Genomic DNA, 18723 nt, shown 5'->3' with positions numbered 1-18723 from the left:
CGGCTATTTGTCTGAAATGTCACCGGGTTGATAATTCTTTGGCACATGGGGTGTGGCTGTGTACTTCAATTTCTGCCTTTTGGATGGAGGTCCGCTGTTATTTGGAATCTTTGGTAGGTTATCGGCTCCCCTCATCGGTGGAAGGGACTATTTTTTTGGCGGAGGGCTATTTAGGCGGCCTTTCTGCAGGGGATAGCCAGCTCATTCGTAAGGGCTATATTGTGGGAATGAAATGTATTCTTACTCATTGGCTTCAGGACTCCCCGCCCACCATCTGGTATTGGCGCAATAAATTGCATCTTTTAATGGACTGGGAGTCCATGTCCGCTCGGTTCTCTGGATCTCGGAGCAAGCTTTTTCTGTCTGTTTGGGCTTCTTATTTGGATACTTTGCCCCCTGTGATAAAGAGCCAGGTGGTCAATCGCTTGCGGAAGCCAGTTGCCCCTGTCTTGCCAGTGGGTTGAGGGTGGGGTTTTGGGGGTGGGGGGTGTTGGGAGGGAGCGGTTGGGGGGTTGTGTCTAGTATGGATTTGGAGGGCTCCAGGCTATCAGAGTACAGGCCTGGACTCTCGCTGATATCTGGGATTTCTAGTTGGGTGTTACCATGTTAATCTGTATTGTGGCATTGTACTGAGAAAATGATTGTGTTCTCTCTGTTCTGTGTATATCTTTCATGTTGGTGAATAAAAAGTTTATACTAAGGCCAGCAGCGTGCCAGATTTTAAGAGTAAATGGGATGCGCGGTTTATAGACAAAACCGCGGAAGACAAAGGTTCACGCCGACAACTGAGCGCAAGACGGAGGTGTGCGCCGAAGAAAATGACAGTTTTTAGGGGCTCTGACGGGGGCTTTTGTTGGGGAGCCCCCCCACTTTACTTAATACAGATCGCGGCGGCATTGTGGGTGGTTTGGGGGTTGTAACCCCCCTCATTATACTGTAAACTTAACTTTTTCCTTGTTTTTAGGGAAAAAGTTAAGTTTTCAGTAAAATGGGGGTTACAACCCCCTAAACCCCCCACAACGCGGCGCGATCTGTATAAAGTAAAGTGGGGGGGTTCCCCCCACACCCTCCCTGTCGGAGCCCCTAAAAACAGTTATTTTTTTCGGTGCGCGCCTCCGCGCTGCGCTCAGTTGTCAGCACGCGCCTTTGTCTTCCGCGGTTTTGACCTGACACCGGGATGCGCATGTGGGATCTTTAAGAAGGTAAAGTTGGGGGGAGGGTCATCAGAGTGGGCAGACTTGATGGGCTATGGGATATCTAAGAGGGTAAAGTTAGGAGGGTGGGTCTTTAGTGTGGGCAGACTTGATGGGCTATGGCCCTTTTCTGCCGTCATTTTTCTATGTTTCTATATTTCTATGGTGTGGAGGGGAGGATAGAGATACTGGATAGCAGGGTAGTTGAGAAAAGGTGGATCTGTGGATGTAGTCAAAAAAAGGGAAAGATGCTAGACCTCCGGGGGAGGGAAGGGAAATGGAAGGGGAGGACAGAGATAGAAGATGGATGGATAGCACGGAGAAAGAAGGAGACCTTGGCAAGCAAGTTATCAGAAGACAACCAGAGCTTTGGACCAACAAGATTTGAATAACGACCAGACAACAAAAGGTAGAAAAAATAATTTTATTTTCTGTTTTGTGATTATAGTATGTCAGATTTGAATGTGTATCCTGCCAGAGCTGGTGTTAGACCGCAAACGTGAGCTAGGATTTAACAGAGAGAGGAAAAGTCTTTTTTGTTTATTTTGTTTACACCACAGCGCCAGTGTGGTTAGGAGAAGGCAAAGGGGGTGAAGAGGCTATAAAATAAACCCACCAGGATGTTTGAAAAAAAACACCCAATTGGGCAGAAAAATCGAATCGAAAAACCAATTCAGTAGGCTGAATTGAATCGAATTGAAATTTTTTTTCCTAAATCGGGCAGCACTAGTGTGTACTCATGATTGCTCACTGGCAGCCCACTTTATTTTACACAGACTTGAGTAGAGACAGGTTTTGTTGTTGTTGTCAGAATGCAAAGTTAATAAATTAACATGTCAAAGCAGGATTTCTCCCATTTTGACCGTGGGCTTTCTCAGTTCAAGCAAAGACATACTTAATTTAAACTGTAAAAGAAAATACTGTACACTTCAGCAATTAGTCAAAACATCATTTGCCATAATGGCCTTCATTCACCTTCCTGGGTTTAGGCACTTGGGCAGTTCATTTGCAAATTCAATAGTTCAAAAAGGAAAAATTTCTTCACAAGGGAATTCAGGTCAGAAACCTTCAGAGTTTACTCTTAGATTTCACCTCAGGAGGAATGTTAGAGAGAGGTGAGGTATGGTGCTGAACTCCCTCCCCCTGAATTCTGTGATCTGCTTTCAACTTCCTAGTTTCTAAGTGTGTGGCCTGATTAGCCCAACAGATTCTAGGCATTGGAACAGGTGGGGTGGGGGTGGGGCACAGGGGCCATGGCCTTCCCAAAATTTGCCCGTCCTATAGTTCAGGGGGTATGTGGGCTGGCTGCTGCACTGCTCCTTGCCCACTGCCGCTGCTCATCGCTGTAACTGCAGGAAGGGAAGGGCGAGGCGCGTGCAGCAAATGCACACTCCTGGCCCACAAGCCTCCCCCAATGTCATTTCTGACATCGGAGAGGTTCAATTTTTCAATGGCACTTTTATTTTCTCTCTTTGCTATTTTGTTTTATTGTAAATTATCTTGAATGGATTCATCCAGTAAAATGTTAAAATCCTTATGCATCCTGTTATAAAAGTTACCCCCTCAAATGTTTTCAATGGCAATAAATAATTTTGTTTAACGTGGAGCTGAGTCAGATATGAACTAGTAGTGTCTTTGTTGGTCCAGTAGCTATCTAATCCTTTCTTATTATAGAATGTAAAATGGTTGCTGTGAGCAAAATAACATTACCGTATATATTTGTCCTAGGCCCCTGGAGGGATTGCAACACCTCAGGTTTATGGTCGGCTTCTAGCCTTATATCTTCTTCACAATGATATGTAAGTAAATTGCTCTATACTTTTTTTTTTTTTTTTTTTTTCAATCTTAGCATTACATTATTGACTTTTGAATACAGATTCATATTAGATATAGAATCTTGCACTCAGATATTGTTATATATTAGGCATGTGTTGTATGCTCTTTTTTGTCTGAGGTTGAGTATTTTTTCATGCCTTAATGCTGTTTTAACATTGATCACGAGTTTTAGAGTTACTTAAGTTACTTAACTTCTTAACATAAGTCTTAGCTAGATTAGGTTATATTGACTACTAGATTATATAGGTTAATGTTTTTCAACCTTTTTACACTTATAGACCGGCGGAAATAAAATGATTATTTTGTGAACCGGCAAACTACTAAGATTGAAATTAAAAACCCTGTCTCCATCCCATGTACAGGGAGTGGGGAAAGAGAGAGATCCATGGTGCATCTCTCCCACTCCCTGTACTGCCATATCGAACATTTTTCCCTATCTCATCCCCTGGATCATGTGCAGCATTTTCACTATTGCCCACCAGCCCCATGCCCAACATTTCTCCTTCTATCACCCCTCTCATCAAGGTCTGACAGGAGGGGGATTTCCCATTCCTCAGTGCAAACATCTCATTATTTCAACCTTAAAAGGAATGGCAAGATCCAATTTCTATTCCAACAAACTTTTTACTCTTCGCTGATCTCTAGTATTCAGATCACAGACCTACAGGGAAGCTCCAGGCTCCTGATTACTAAGACAAGCTTTCTATCTTTTACTGTTCTCTCTGGAAGGAACGTCTCTCCACGACCCCCACTCAGAGAGAAGCTCCGTCTCCTAAAGAGAAGTTCCTTATCTCCTTATTATCTTCTCTCTTTTTCCTTATTACACCTCATGTTAATTACTATGCTGGCTCTTCTCCTTTCTTACTACTTTGTCTACCCTAACACTAAAAGCCCATCTCCTCCTATCCTTTACTATGATTTGCCACAGGTCGACAACCACAAGGTTCTCTTACTCCATCTTCACCTTATTTATTACCTCTGTCCACGGTTCTCCGGCCCGAATCCTGCCCCTGATTCTGATCAGCTATATCTGCAGCTCACTTTAGGTCCTGGGAATAAATCTCCCCATGGTTATCTGCCAGACCCCAACCCCACCAATAACGGACAATTTTCTGTCCTCAGCTCCGACTATGGCTCTAACTCAAGCCAGTAAGAACTCGGCTCCTTCTGTCCATCCTCAGCTCCTTTTATCAACCAATAACAACGCAGCTTCTCAACCGCCCGCGCTCTGCCCCTGGCTCTCACACTCGTCAATAGCAGACAACTTCAAACCCAAAGCTCTGCCCTATTTATCATTTTTGACACAGCCAATAACAGCATAGCTGTTCCTGACTTCTCCAGCTCCACCCCCGGCTCTCACACCTGTCAACAAGTGTGACTTTTGCAAGGCAATAGGAGGGTTATTACATTACATTACATTAGGGATTTCTATTTCGCCATTACCTTGCAGTTCAAGGCGGATTACAAAAGAATTATCCAAGATGTATTACAACAAGAACTTACAAAAAAAAAAAAAAAAGAAATTGGTCATTTTCAAAAAGAGTAAGAAATGGGTAAGGTTATTTGTTTGGGGTAGTTGGCTTTAGTGAGAGGTGGAGTTTGAGACTTGAGGTATTATTTCTTTTTTCAGAGTTATCAGTTATAGACGATCCTTTACGGACCGGTAGGAAATTTCTGTGGACTGGCATCGGTCCACGAACCGGCACCGGTCCATGGACCGGTGGTTGAAGAACACTGATATATGTGGTCACTCATTTGCAGTGTATCTCAAACCTTAAGGATGGTTTCAATGATATGGTTACTATGTTTATTATTCATTTCAAATTTTAACTTCACATGTTCGACTGCTGTCTCCCTCCTCACCCCATTGGATCACTGTCTAGGATAGGCAATAATAATATTGCCTGGGTCAGAGAATTGCCTGGGTCAGAGAATTCCAGTGGTTGTTGGAAATAGGAGGAATTATCGTGGAAAGATAACTGTTGGTAGAAATCAGAATGCTCTTAAACCTATTAACCTCTCCGTTAGGGAATTGAATCTGTTCACCGAATCTCTCACACCAGTACCAATAATTTATTGTAATGCTAGGTCAGTGTGCAATAAGCAACAGGTTATTAGGGATTTACTTCTAGACACTGATCTTGGCTTAATGTTTATTACTGAGACTTGGATCGACCAGAGGGACACTTTCACCTAGAATGAACTCTGTCCGCAAGGTTTTCATAGCATTTTTAGCTTTAGAAGAGATAAACGGGGCGGAGGATTGGGAATAATTTTTAGGTCATTTTTACCTTATCTCTTGTTGACAAAGCTAGTTACCCTGAATTAGAATACATGATTGTATCATTTAATGACGAGTTATCCAAAGATTCTTTGGGAATACTCTTGCTTTATCATCCTCCTGTCCCCTTGGAAGGATTCCTTAGAACTCATTTCAAATATTATAACTGATGCCTGATTAAAATATTCAAGGTTGCTGATTATCGGAGATATTAACCTTCATTTGGAAGATATTTCAAACAAAGATACTTTAGATTTTATTTCTCTCTTGAACTCTTTCAGTTTATCTTTACCTGGCCTTCTTCACCCGCAGCACAGTGAAGGGGAAGGGAGATCGAGTCATCCCCCTTTACTGCACTGGAGGGCAGATCGGGTTTGGCGAGAAGCCCTGCCCCCAGCAGCCTTTTCTTCACCTGGCCTGCCTTCCAGCCCTCTTAAGGGCTCAGCAGACCATGCCTTCTTCACCCACAGCACAGTGAAGGAGAAGGGAGATCGAGTCGTCTGCCTTCACTGCACCGGAGGGCAGATCGCATTTCGGCGAGAAGCCCCACCTCCAGCAGCCGTCTCCTCACCTGGCCTACCTTCCAGCCCTCTTAAGGATTCAGGAACCAGGCCACCTCTCTCAGTGCCCAATTCGCCTTTCCAGCCCTCTTAAGGGCCCAGCGGTCCAGGCTGCCCCCGCCCCCCAAAAAAAATAAAAATTACATAAACAAAAAGCCTAAAATAAAAAAGAAGCTTACTCCTAATTGGCCTCTTAGCTGGCACTTCTTACTCCACTTCTTACTGGTCTGTCTACCTCTGTCTTATTATTTCTGTTAACTAGCAGCCTCAGATTAGCCCCTGTGGTTTCCACTAACTTTCATCATGAAGCCACTTCCTTGGTTCCTGCTCATTTCTCAATACTACTCACTGCTTGAAACCTCTCTCCCCCAATATATTTGACTCCACTAATATTAATGAGATCTGCCCTGGCCTTAGAATCCCGTGCAGGTGTGCACCAGAAACTACCACTTTAAAAAAAACCCCAAAACTCTCGAAATGTTAACTATGCTTCTTTAAAGCCTGTACCTATTGCCAACTTGCCCAACCTTGCATCTGACTCCCTCACTCCAGTCCCGACACCATATTGCATTGCCAGATCAGCTTGCAACAAGATTCAAATATTAAATGATCTACTAGGGCAGTGTTTTTCAACCTTTTTACATCTATGGACTGGCAGAAATAAAAGAATTATTTTGTGGACTGGTGGTTGAAGAACACTGGGCTAAGTCGTGGGCCAGACCCTGCCCATCTCTACCCAATCTCCACCCCAGACCCCGCCCCCATAATAGTACTAATTGCAACACTATTTTTTCCATTCATTTTTCACAGATACACAATATAATCTTATTAACACATAATGGTTAACCACAAAATTAAACTACATAAAGCACACTGACAGCAGATGTAAATTCTCAAAATTGACATAATTCAATCACTAAATTAAAAAATAAAAAAATTCCTCCCTACCTTTGTTGTCTCCCTCCCTCCATGCTATGCCTTACCTTTTGGCCTGCTCCCGCCTAGCCATATTATGCTGCCCCCAGTATTATCTTCAGGCTGGCTCCCTCTTCCTCACTGATGCAGTGCACAGTGCCTCATCTGGAAGCCTTCCCTCTGATGTTGCAATGTCAGAGAGAAGGCTTCAGGTTCAGGCGCAGGATGCACGTAGGAGCCACTGCCCTTGGCTTTGTGCACTGAATCAGTGAGGAAGAGGGAGCTGGCTCGAAGATAACGCCACATCGATTGCAGTTTTGGGCCTGATGCACTTGTTGGCCTTGTGGACCGGCAGGAAATTTCTGTGGACCGGCACTGGTCCACAGACCGGTGGTTGAAGAACACTGTACGAGGGTACTTCGAACCTGGATTCTTGTGCATTACAGAATCATGGATCGCAAAAGATGATTTATTTACACAAAACAAACTCTGGTCCCATGGTTATCAAGGCCTCTTCTCTTCCAGAAATAGCCGAAAAAGAAGAGCCTGACACTTCTCTACAAATCATTTTTTGACGTTCAGCTCCTCGAAAAGGGTAATGGCACATCACTAGAATATATGCTAGCTACAGTCAATGATGAGCTCCATTATCACCTATTGGGCATTTTGTTACTATATCGTCCACCATTCTCTTGGAATAAATCCTCCAAACTCGTCTTCGAGACCATAACCAACGCTTTCTTAAAATTTCAAAGATTACAGATTATCGGTGATATTAATCTCCACCTAGACGATAACACCAGCAAGGATGCGATTGATTTCAACAACTTTCTCACCTCTCTGGCACGCTCTGTACCTCATCAGTTTCCTTGACCTTACTGATTACAAAACTTTAGCCGAAGGTGTTCATAGGAACATGTCCCCTGGTCCGACCACTTTCTAGGTACTTTCTGTCTCCCCATTTTCATGTCTTAACTTGGGGTTCAACCCCGTGCCACAAAATCTATTACCTTCCGCAAAAAAATTGCGAGTGAACAGTTCTGGACCCAATTTTTTAACCAGTTTTCCCTCTGTCCTATGCTTGTTGCCCCAGAAACCAACTGGCACAACTGGGTAAACCTCTCTGAGACTACCTACTGCTCTCTGGCTCTTCTATCTACTAAAACTGTCTCCTACTCCCATAAAACCCCCTGGTATCTTCCTTACCACAGAGAACTGAAGCAGAAATGCTGAGTACTGGAGTGTAAATGGAAAAAATCTAAATCCCCTGCAAATAGACAGTCCTGGAGAGACAGTATTAAGTTCTACAATACAGTACTAAAAAAAGCAAGGAAGATCTTCTATGGTGATAAAATCACCAGATCCAATAACCAGAGCAGTTCATTGTTTAACATCTGGCGCTCCTTAACCTCTAAAAACGACTCCTCTATACTCCCCTCCTCTCCAGCAGCAGACAACCTAGCAAAATTCTTCAATGAAAAAGTTACCACTATAAGAAGCTCTTTTTCCATCAGCAGTCACTTGCAACTCTCTGGTGCCCTGCGACACTAACCCTATCCCAGTAGACAGATCCTGGACAGTCTTTGAGCAGGTATCCAAAGCCCAGGTTTCTAAACTGTGCCACAAATTAAGATCCTGCAAATGTGCCCTAGACCCGTTTCCTTCTTACCTATATGAGAAAATCCCATGCAGGCCATTTCATCTCTCACCAGATTCATAAACTCTGCCTTACTATCAGGCCTTTTTTCCGCAGAAATGGGTCATATTGCCCTGACCCCATTACTGAAAAAAGCCAACCTAGACCCATCCTCATCATCTAGCTATCGTCATATAGTAAATATTCCTCTCCTGACCAAAATGCTAGAGGCTATCATATCTACTCAGCTCTCATCTTATTTAGAGAGATTCTTCATTCTCTTACCTTGACAATATGGCTTCAGACCCAGTTTCAGCACCGAATCCCTACTGGCCTCATTAATTTCAAAGGCTCAACAACTACAATCTTGTAACAAGTTTGCTGTCCTATTACAATTCAATCTATCTGCGGCCTTTGATGTTGTGCACCACGATATTCTAATTTACCATCTTTCCGAGATAGGCATTGACTCCACAGTCCTAAGACACACTGGTTCTCGAAATTCTTGCGATCCCACTCTTACACTGTTAACATGAATGGCACCATGTCTTCTCCTTGGAAACCGTTATGTGGAGTCCCACAGGGATCACCTCTGTCCCCTATTCTTTTCAACATCTATATGTCTTCTCTGAAATTCTTCCATATATCTCCCTTTGAAACATTATACACATGCGCAGATGACATCCTTGTCCTTCTTGAGATAGATTTGAACTTTACTAACCTCACTGAGAATATAATAACATGCATAACTCCAATCCTGGGCCCTCACTGTACAAATGAAGCTGAACGAGTCCAAAACAAAACTTCTCTGGCTTGGCCCAAAATTAGATCAGCTACCCACGCTCATTTCATTACCTTCTGGTCCCACACTGCAGATTGAATTCTCAAGCAAAGTTTTGGTCATCATTATTGACTCTACACTGTCTTTTAATGATCATCTCGACTCTTTGGTAAAAAAAATGTTTCTTTAGTCTTCACATGTTGAGAAAAGTGAGATCCAGCTTCCACCAACAACATTTTGCTGTCCTTGTACAATCAATCATTCTTTCCAGACTGGACTATTGTAACTCCATTTATCTAAGTCTAACCAAGAAAAGTTTTCAAAGACTTCAGCGGATCCAGAACACTGCGGCTAGATTGATCTTTGCAAAAAGTAAATTTGATCATGTTTCCCCGCTTCTGTCAATACTTTACTGGCTTCCAGTAATTTCTAGGGTGCACTTTAAATGTGCCTGCCTAACATTCAAAATCCTACATGGCACTCTTCCTCCCCTAATTCCACTATCCTGGAATTCTTCAAGACCTGACACTACCAGATCCACCCAAAAATTTGAACTATCTTTCCCCTTGTTAAAAGGTTGTCCAGGAAAATTAGGGAAATCTCTTTTCTTCAAATTCACTGAGCTTTGGAATAACCTTCCTGCCCTGCTGCAGAATCTGGGCTCCCTCCAATTATTCCGAAAGCATCTGAAAACTTGGCTATTCTTAAAAATGTAAATCTCTCTACCCTCTTTATAATCACCAATTCTTACTATGTTTTTCCTTTCTTATTTTAAAGTTCCTGTAAACCGTGCCGAGCTCTATCTTTATGGAGTGGATGCGGTATATAAACTTAGTATAGTTTAGTAAAAGTTACTACGCATGAAAAGGGTTATATATTAGAAATTATCAGCTTTATAGATTATACAAATCAGCAAACTAAGTTAAATGAAGTTCATTGAGAGAGGGTTCCTTGGTCAGATCATTTTCTTGGGCACTTTTGTCTTCAAATTTTCATGTCCCCTATCAACGATGATGAGCTGCAGAAATAAACCATAACTACCAGGAAAAAAATTGATTCAGAACTTTTTTTGGTCTAATTTACTAAAAATATTACCATGTATTTCCGCTGACAAATTATCAGAAAACATTTGGAAAGAATGGATGAGATTGTCTGAAAGTACTTTTCAAACTTTATCCTCTTTAACAACAAAATCGGTGAGCTATACACGTAAAGCACCCTGGTACCCAGCTTACCACCTGGAGTTAAAACAGGGATGTAGAACAGTGATTCCCAACCCTGTCCTGGAGGAACACCAGGCCAATCGGGTTTTCAGGCTAGCCCTAATGAATATGCATGAGAGAGATTTGCATATGATGGAAGTGATAGGCATGCAAATTTGCTTCATGCATATTCATTAGGGCTAGCCTGAAAACCCAATTGGCCTGGTGTTCCTCCAGGACAGGGTTGGGAACCACTGATGTAGAAAATTGGAATGTAATTGGAAAAAAACTAACTTGGATTCGGATAAGAGGATCTGGAGAGTTAATGTTAAGAAATATAATCTGGAGATTAGGACTGCAAGAAAGAATTATTATGGTACTAAGAAAGCTAGATCAAACAATCAAAGTAGCACTCTTTTAAAACTTTGGCGCTCATTATCTTCAGTAAAAACAAAATTGCAGCTAAACTGTATTCCAACTGCTGAGGAGTTAGCTAAATTTTTTAACAGCAAAATTGCTCTCATTAGGGATACCTTTCCTGCCATCAATCCAATAACTTCTCCTTAGGTTCTAATGGGTTTACATTAACCTTTGTGGATCGTTTTTGGAATGTCTTCGACCCTGTCTCAGAACTTCAAGTTCTAAAATTATGTGAAAAATTGAAGAGGTGCAGTTGCACTTTGGATCCTTTTCCTTCTTATCTCCACAGGCTGGTTGACTTTACTATTAAATCATTTTCTTAGTAATGGTCATTTCTTGTACAATCCCTCTGGAGCCTTAACTATCGGGTAATGCATCCATTCCAGCCTTGGCTGCAGAACTTAAAAATAACACCAACCCCCTCTGCGAGGTCACCTGTGTGGCCACTCCCCTTGAAGTTCAGTTTGATTCTGCAGCCTTGCTGAGAACTTCTTCTAGTTTTCTTCTGCTTGTGATTTTATTTCTCATTTCCTAGTCTTATTTTCTTCGGTACCGCGAGTTTGCCCTCGTGCTGCGGATCAACTCTGTGCGAGTGATCCTTCGGAGGGAGATCATAGACATTTTAAAGTTTGTCTGCTTCTGGCGGGTGCACTGTAAGCCTGAAACTGCAGTAAGCCTTCTGGACAGCCTGCAGATTGGATCGGGTCTCCAGGATCAGGAGCCATCTATCCCCTGGTTCGGCATAGGCTGCTGTGGTTCCGAGGAAGTATGCTGGGATTGGAACCGCACCACGTGTCTTCCCCGATTTCCCTGAGAGGTCCTGGTGGTCGTGATATAAGGTGACAGGGAAGTTGAGGCGGCCAGAAGATCTGAAATCTCCAGTTTAATCAGCTCCTGAGGTAATGATCTCCCTATGCCTGTATTGTGTATTGCTGGCTGCCATTGAACTGCATTGCAGCACATGTCTGTGGTGTCTGTGAGTCACAGACTTTGCCGATTTGGGGGGGTCTTCAAATCAGGGTTTTGGGGGGTTTCCCTGCATGCCCTGGTCCCCCACCTGTAAAATCCTAAAATTGCTGTTTTTAGCGTTTTCCTACATTTTTAACAGCCATTTTTCTGTCAAATTTGGCACCTGCGGCGGACATCTTGGATTTTCTTAAAAGTTTTTTTAAAAGTATATTTTTTGGTCTTAGCTTCGTTTTTGCTCCAAACTTCACAGATGGCCACCTCAGGACAGGATGGCATGAATTCATGCTGTCGCCTGTATCTTTGGCGGAATCAGCAGAGGTCGCTAACTTAGCAGATCTGGGTGATACCCAGACCAATGGGTTCTGAGACCTTGGATCGCCAGGGGAGTGCCGGCTCTTCAAGACTAGCCGCCTGCCCATCTTTATTTATGGGCTACTGTGAACATGGAACCTGGTTTCAGACCATGCGGTTCCAACAGAATGTACAGTTCGGAGTTCTATGCCTCTGCTGTCTGCTTCCTTGCTGCAATGCAATTTTGGCTGTAGTGCTGTTAGAAGTCTGGGAGTCCATGGAAGGTTTCCTTTTCCTTGGACTTGGCAAAGTTGTATCCCATGACATCGGACTTCAACTAGAGACTGGTCCCGCTGACGATGGATTCAGCTGTGGCTCAGGTCGCTAAGTGTACCTCTTTTTCCTCAGATGGAGGGATTGTCCTGCAGGATGTTCAGGACTGACAGTTGCATTTTGATCTCCAGCATCGTTCTGTTTCTGCTACAGCGGGAGGGCGAGCTGTGGCGGCCTCTTCTGTGTGGCCTGGGAATGTCTGAATATTTTTTTCCGAAGCACCCTGTCACATCTTGAACTAAGCTCGGAGCTTCTTCAGGCTCCGCTCGGCGAATGATTTGGATTCACCAGTGGTTGGGTGCTACTTCAGCTAAAGGCTCAGTGAGCAGTTTCCTTTTACGTGTTCGCTCCTGTTTGGCCAAGGTTTGGATGACCTATGGCCAGTGTTCAGGTCTGTAGCCTGAGATGCTCCTGGGCTCTGGACCTTGTCCGACCAGGGGTGTGGGACAGCCAGATTTTCATCCCTGCTGGAGTTCACTGGACTCCAGGCAGCAGGACAGAGTTTCAGAGCTCCCTCCAGTCCTGGCTGAAGGGGCACATATATTCTTTGTAAGTTTTTCTATTCCTGCTTGTGTAAAAGGAACTGCTGAAACAGTTATCATTTTGCCAAGAAACCACAAGGTCTTTTCTTTTGTGTTCTTAGCTCTGTGTCCCCATTTTGTTCTGTAGTTGACTTGTTTTGATAAGAAACATTTGTTAAAAAAGAAACATTGCTAGACCTTAGACAAGACAGTATTATATGCCTTAGATGGAAACTTCCCCCCTTCCTTATGATTGCTACCTTTTTCTAGTTGCTTTTATGTATCCTGTTACCAAATATGGTCTTTCCTACAGTCATATGCTGAAAAAACTGACCCATGTGAAATGCTATAAATATGTGTCAGTGCTCTGAATAAAGGGAACATTTCTTTGGCCATACAACTGCATGTGTGATTTCTTTCTAAAGAGGTGTCCCTGGATGCATCTGTAGTGAGGACAGCAGAACGAGGCTAATATAAATTGGGACCTGGTTGTTTCAGCTGGGGGCTCGTCCGGGATTGGAGTTTGGTGCCAGGTCTCTAGTGAGTATCTGTTTTCTAGTGCTCACTGGTCTCTGCCCTCTTCCATGCCCTTATTTGATTATTGAGGCTTTTGGCAAGTCTCTTGAGGCTTTTGGAAAGTCCATAGTGGTAGTTTTGGAAACCCCACAGATTACCTGTCCTTTTGGGAAGGACTGATATAACTAATTCTAATCTGTACAGATTCACCTGTTCTGCTGTTCTGGGAAAACTTTCTTGCATGTGCTTTTTCTTTCTATCACATTGTATATTATAGTGTCTTGTTTATAAGGTCAGGTAAGTAAGATTTGTGTATTACCACACTGTGTTTTGTAATAGGGAAAGAATGTAGACATTGTACATTTGTATATACTGTATATATCTATATTAGGGGAAAGAATAGGGTTGAGTACAGATCTGGCTTGAGTTTCTTCTGTGAGCACCCTGCAATTGTATGTGTGTGGGACGTGCCAGGAGCACGAAGCGAGAGGGAGTCCTTATTTGCATTTCCATTGTCCTGCGAAGGGCGTGGCCAGAGATGGACAAAGCAAAAGATTTCTGTTGAATGCGGGGTGGCGCAAGGAGCCAGAATGGGGAGTAAAGCAGAAGTGAGAGACTTCCCCAGACAGCAGTCCTCTGGAAAAGCCCTTAGAGAGGATCCTGCAGTGATAATGACAGTGTGTCCGGTATTAAGAGAAAAGATAAGAAGCAAATGATAAGTATTGAGACTCCACCTAGCTTCTGGCCAAAGTTTAGTGCAGAGGACAAATTTGCCATGTCAAATTTTACAAGCAACACTAAGGAAGCTAGAAATGATTCCTGTTGAAAAAAAACAAACAAAGGGGATTGCAAAGAGGTAAAAAATCTGCCCTTGAGACCCCTTAAACTATTTATCTCCTCCCTGTAAAACCCTCAGGGGAGAGGGGATGTTAGGAGAAAATAATTTGAGACGGTGCCTTAAACAGAGATGGGAGGAGCTGAACAAGTCAAGGGGAAAGAAAACATTTCCTCGTTTAGATGTTAAAAGTTGGAATCTATACAGCACTTCTGACTAGAGTTGAAACTTATTAAACTTTCTCAAATTCAGAATAGGAAGGGGGAGCAGTAAGCTGAAATAGATAAGACTCAGGAAGAAAGAGAGCTTTAGTAGTTGAGCTAATGCGAACAGAATTTCCTAAAGCAAGGAAGAAAGTGTTTGCTTTGTAATTCAATAATTTTTACTAGTGCATAGGACCCATTTTGCATATTTGAAAGGAGATTGTCAATTTTTTGTTTGTGTTGTGCTTAGCAGAAAGGAACAGGGAATTATTAGCAAATACTGCTTGGGTAATTATGGAGAATCAATGTTAACTGAGTTTGAATACTAATAATAATAATAATATTAAAAATAAACAAAACCCAACACTCTGTGTGATACCTTAGCTAGGTAGACCTGTGGTTGTAGGAGCCAAGAACTAGTTTCCTGATCAACATAAACAATTTATGAATTAATAGTTTTAGGTATGTTTTTATTTAGATTAGATTTTGATGTGACAGGAAAAACAAACACTATCGCCTGAATATAAAAAAAATCTAAGAATAGGTTATTGCCAAAAGTTACAGCACTGTGCACATTTAGAAGTTTGATAAGGAATAGGAGCCAAGCACATTGTTCTTAGTTTATGGTTTTAGGGATTGCAATGTATTTTGCCTAAAATAAAAAATAAGGTATGCTAATTAGTTCTGAATTGGTTCAGGCTTTACACAGTCATGCTTGGACTGGATTAACTCTCCTAATCTTATGGTTTAGCGACATTTAGATAAATTCAGAGGGTGGTGGACACCTGGAACGCGCTTCCCGGAGAGGTGATAAGACAGAGTACAATTCTGGGGTTCAAAAAGGAACTGGATGACTTCCTGGAAGCGAAGGGGATTACAGGGTACAGATAGAGGTACCTTACAGGACATTGAGCGAATAGGGTATGGATATTTTAGGTTAGGTAGGGAACACTTTCAGGTCATGGACCTGGGAGGCCGCCGCGGGAGCGGACTGCCGGGCACGATGGACCCCTGTGACCCGGCAGAGGCAATGCTTATGTTCTTATGTTATCAAAATCTGCATTGTTCCTTTTGTATTTCCCTAGACCCCAGTGAATCAGTATGTCAGTAGCCCATTTGCACCATTCATTTATGTTAAAAGGCATAGGGCCCACTTTCTCCACTATTCTTTCAATGTCACTATCTTTCATATGTCCCTGCAGCACTACAGTTACTGGAGCTGTGTCACTTATAGGGGTACTATTGGTATTGCTCTGGCCTGGTAATGAATTTTCCTCACTTTTGTTTGTTGGTTCTTCTTCCTGTTCTACATCTGTAGCTAGTTTACCCTTTCTCTGACCTGCTACAAAAACGGTTTTCTGACTACATGGATTATATGGTGATGGTGGCACAGGTGCAGACGGCAGAATAGCCTGTCCCTGTGAGGCACATTTTGACTTTAAATACTTTAATTCTGCCTTGGCCTCTTCTAATTGTTCATTTACAGTTAAAAAGGAATTTGTGACCTGAACAATTTGGGTTCTTAGCATGGATATATTAATTTGTGCCTCATCTAAGTCTTTGGACAGCTGATGGCACTGAGTGTTCAAGTCAGTATTATCTTGTCTTAGGCTAATAAGTCCTCTACAGAGGCCTTGAATGAAAAGGCATTTTCTTTTATCTGTTTTCTTTCTAAACTCCTGAGAAAGAGAAACCATTTGTTTCTGAATATCGTGCCATGTGTTTTCTGGAAAATTACCCTCATATGGACCCCCTTTCTTGTCAAAATATTTGTGTACAATATCTGTGAGTTCTTGAAAATCAAAAGGGTTCATATTTGAGGCTGCAGAAGTCTGCCTTGGTTCGTGGGCAGAGAGAATGGGCTTCTAAATGTCCCTGTCTGTGTGTAGCCTTTGAGATTGAAATGCTCCCACTTATGAAGGAGGGAGACTTTAGTTAATAGGTAGAAAAGCGAGGTAAAGCGTGTTAGGTAAGAGTCATTGGCATAAAATAATACACTTATGCCTACACTTGCCCCCACTGGTTACTACCTGAAATTTACAGGCAGAAGTTTAGCAGGAACAAATATAAGAAGTCTGTTAGAAGAGCAGAGGTGTCAGCTGCCAGTTCCAGTCCAGTGTGCACTGGGCCTTTCACCAGGGCAGAGACTGACAAGAAATAGAATTAAAAGCACAAGGTAACAAAAGTAAAAGTTATACAGATGTGGCGTGTCTTAATTAACCGACGAGAGGAAATGCCACTCTGGATTTAATCCTAAATGGACTAAGGGGACCTGCAAAGGAAGTGGAAGTAGTGGGACCGTTGGGAAACAGTGATCATAATATGATCAAGTTCAAGGTTGAAGTAGGCATACCGAACGGAAAGAGAACCATAGCGACATCTTTCAACTTCAGGAAAGGAAACTATGAAGCAATGAGGGAAATGGTAAGGAAGAAACTTAGGAACACTTCCAAAAAATGGCAAACAGTAGAACATGCCTGGTCTTTTTTCAAAGACACAGTGAGCGAGGCACAAAATCTGCACATCCCCAGATTCAGAAAGGGGTGCAAAAAGGGTCGAACAAAAGACCCAGTATGGATGACTAAAATAGTGAAGGAAGCGATAGGCAATAAGAAAAATTCATTCAGGGAATGGAAAAAGGACAAAACTGAAGGGAACCAGAAGGAGCACAGGAAGTATCAAAAAGAATGTCACCGTGTGGTTCGAAAAGCCAAAAGAGAGTATGAAGAGAGGCTAGCCAGGGAGGCACGAAATTTCAAACCGTTCTTCAGATATGTTAAAGGGAAACAGCCAGCTAGGGAGGAGGTAGGACCGCTGGACGAAGGAGACAGGAAGGGAGCGGTGAAGGAGGAGAAAGAAGTCGCAGAAAGACTCAACATGTTCTTCTCGTCTGTATTTACAAACGAAGACACAACCAACATACCGGAACCTGAACAAATATTCAATGGAAATCAAGCAGAAAAATTAACATCCATGGAAGTGAGCCTTGATGATGTACACAGGCAGATAGAAAAACTTAAAACTGACAAATCCCCGGGTCCGGACGGAATCCATCCCAGGGTTCTGAAGGAATTAAAGGAGGAGATAGCGGAACTACTGCAGCAAATTTGCAACCTATCCTTGAAAACAGGCATGATCCCGGAGGATTGGAAGATAGCCAATGTCACGCCCATCTTTAAAAAGGGATCAAGAGGTGACCCGGGAAACTACAGACCAGTGAGTTTGACTTCGGTTCCGGGGAAACTGACGGAAGCACTGATTAAAGAACACATCGATGAACATCTGGAAAGAAACGAACTTTTGAAAACAACCCAACATGGTTTCTGCAGGGGGAGATCGTGCCTAACGAACTTATTGCACTTCTTCGAAGGAATTAACAAACGGATGGACAGAGGAGACCCCATAGACATCATATACCTTGATTTCCAAAAAGCCTTTGACAAGGTGCCTCACGAACGTCTACTCCGGAAACTGAAGAACCATGGAGTGGACGGAGACGTACATAGATGGATCAGAAACTGGTTGGCGGGTAGGAAACAGAGGGTAGGGGTGAAGGGCCACTACTCGGACTGGATGGGGGTCACGAGTGGTGTTCCGCAGGGCTCAGTGCTCGGGCCGCTGCTATTTAATATATTCATAAATGATCTAGAAACAGGCACGAAGTGTGAGATAATAAAATTTGCGGACGATACAAAACTATTTAGTGGAGCTGGGACTAAAGAGGAATGCGAAGAATTGCAAAGGGACTTGAACAAATTGGGGGAATGGGCGGCGAGATGGCAGATGAAGTTCAACGTTGAGAAATGTAAAGTATTGCATGTTGGAAACAGAAACCCGAGGTACAACTATACGATGGGAGGGATATTATTGAATGAGAGCAACCAAGAAAGGGACTTGGGGGTAATGGTGGACATGACAATGAAGCCGACGGCACAGTGCGCAACAGCCGCTAAGAAAGCAAATAGAATGCTAGGCATAATCAAGAAGGGTATTACAACAAGGACAAAAGAAGTTATCCTGCCATTGTATCGGGCGATGGTGCGCCCGCATCTGGAATACTGCGTCCAATATTGGTCTCCGTACCTTAGGAAGGATATGGCGTTACTCGAGAGGGTTCAGAGGAGAGCGACACGCTTGATAAAAGGGATGGAAAACCTCTCATACGCTGAGAGATTGGAGAAACTGGGTCTCTTTTCCCTGGAGAAGAGGAGACTTAGAGGGGATATGATAG

At 42.9% G+C, this 18723-nt stretch overlaps 1 protein-coding gene across 5 annotated transcripts in view; it reads left to right on the top strand.

Annotated features, from left to right (window-relative positions):
- The window catches only part of COPS8 (COP9 signalosome subunit 8), a 430770-nt gene that overhangs the window by 98771 nt on the left and 313276 nt on the right, over positions 1 to 18723 (top strand). For all 5 annotated transcript variants that reach the window (XM_033944267.1, XM_033944269.1, XM_033944270.1 and 2 more), the window contains one exon: positions 2922 to 2992. In XM_033944267.1, the coding sequence (XP_033800158.1) occupies positions 2922 to 2992 (71 nt within the window). The remainder of the gene's footprint in view (positions 1 to 2921; positions 2993 to 18723) is intronic.

Source organism: Geotrypetes seraphini, chromosome 5, assembly GCF_902459505.1.
Source record: "Geotrypetes seraphini chromosome 5, aGeoSer1.1, whole genome shotgun sequence".
Taxonomy (NCBI): domain Eukaryota; kingdom Metazoa; phylum Chordata; class Amphibia; order Gymnophiona; family Dermophiidae; genus Geotrypetes; species Geotrypetes seraphini.
This window is presented reverse-complemented; position numbering and strand designations above follow the sequence as displayed.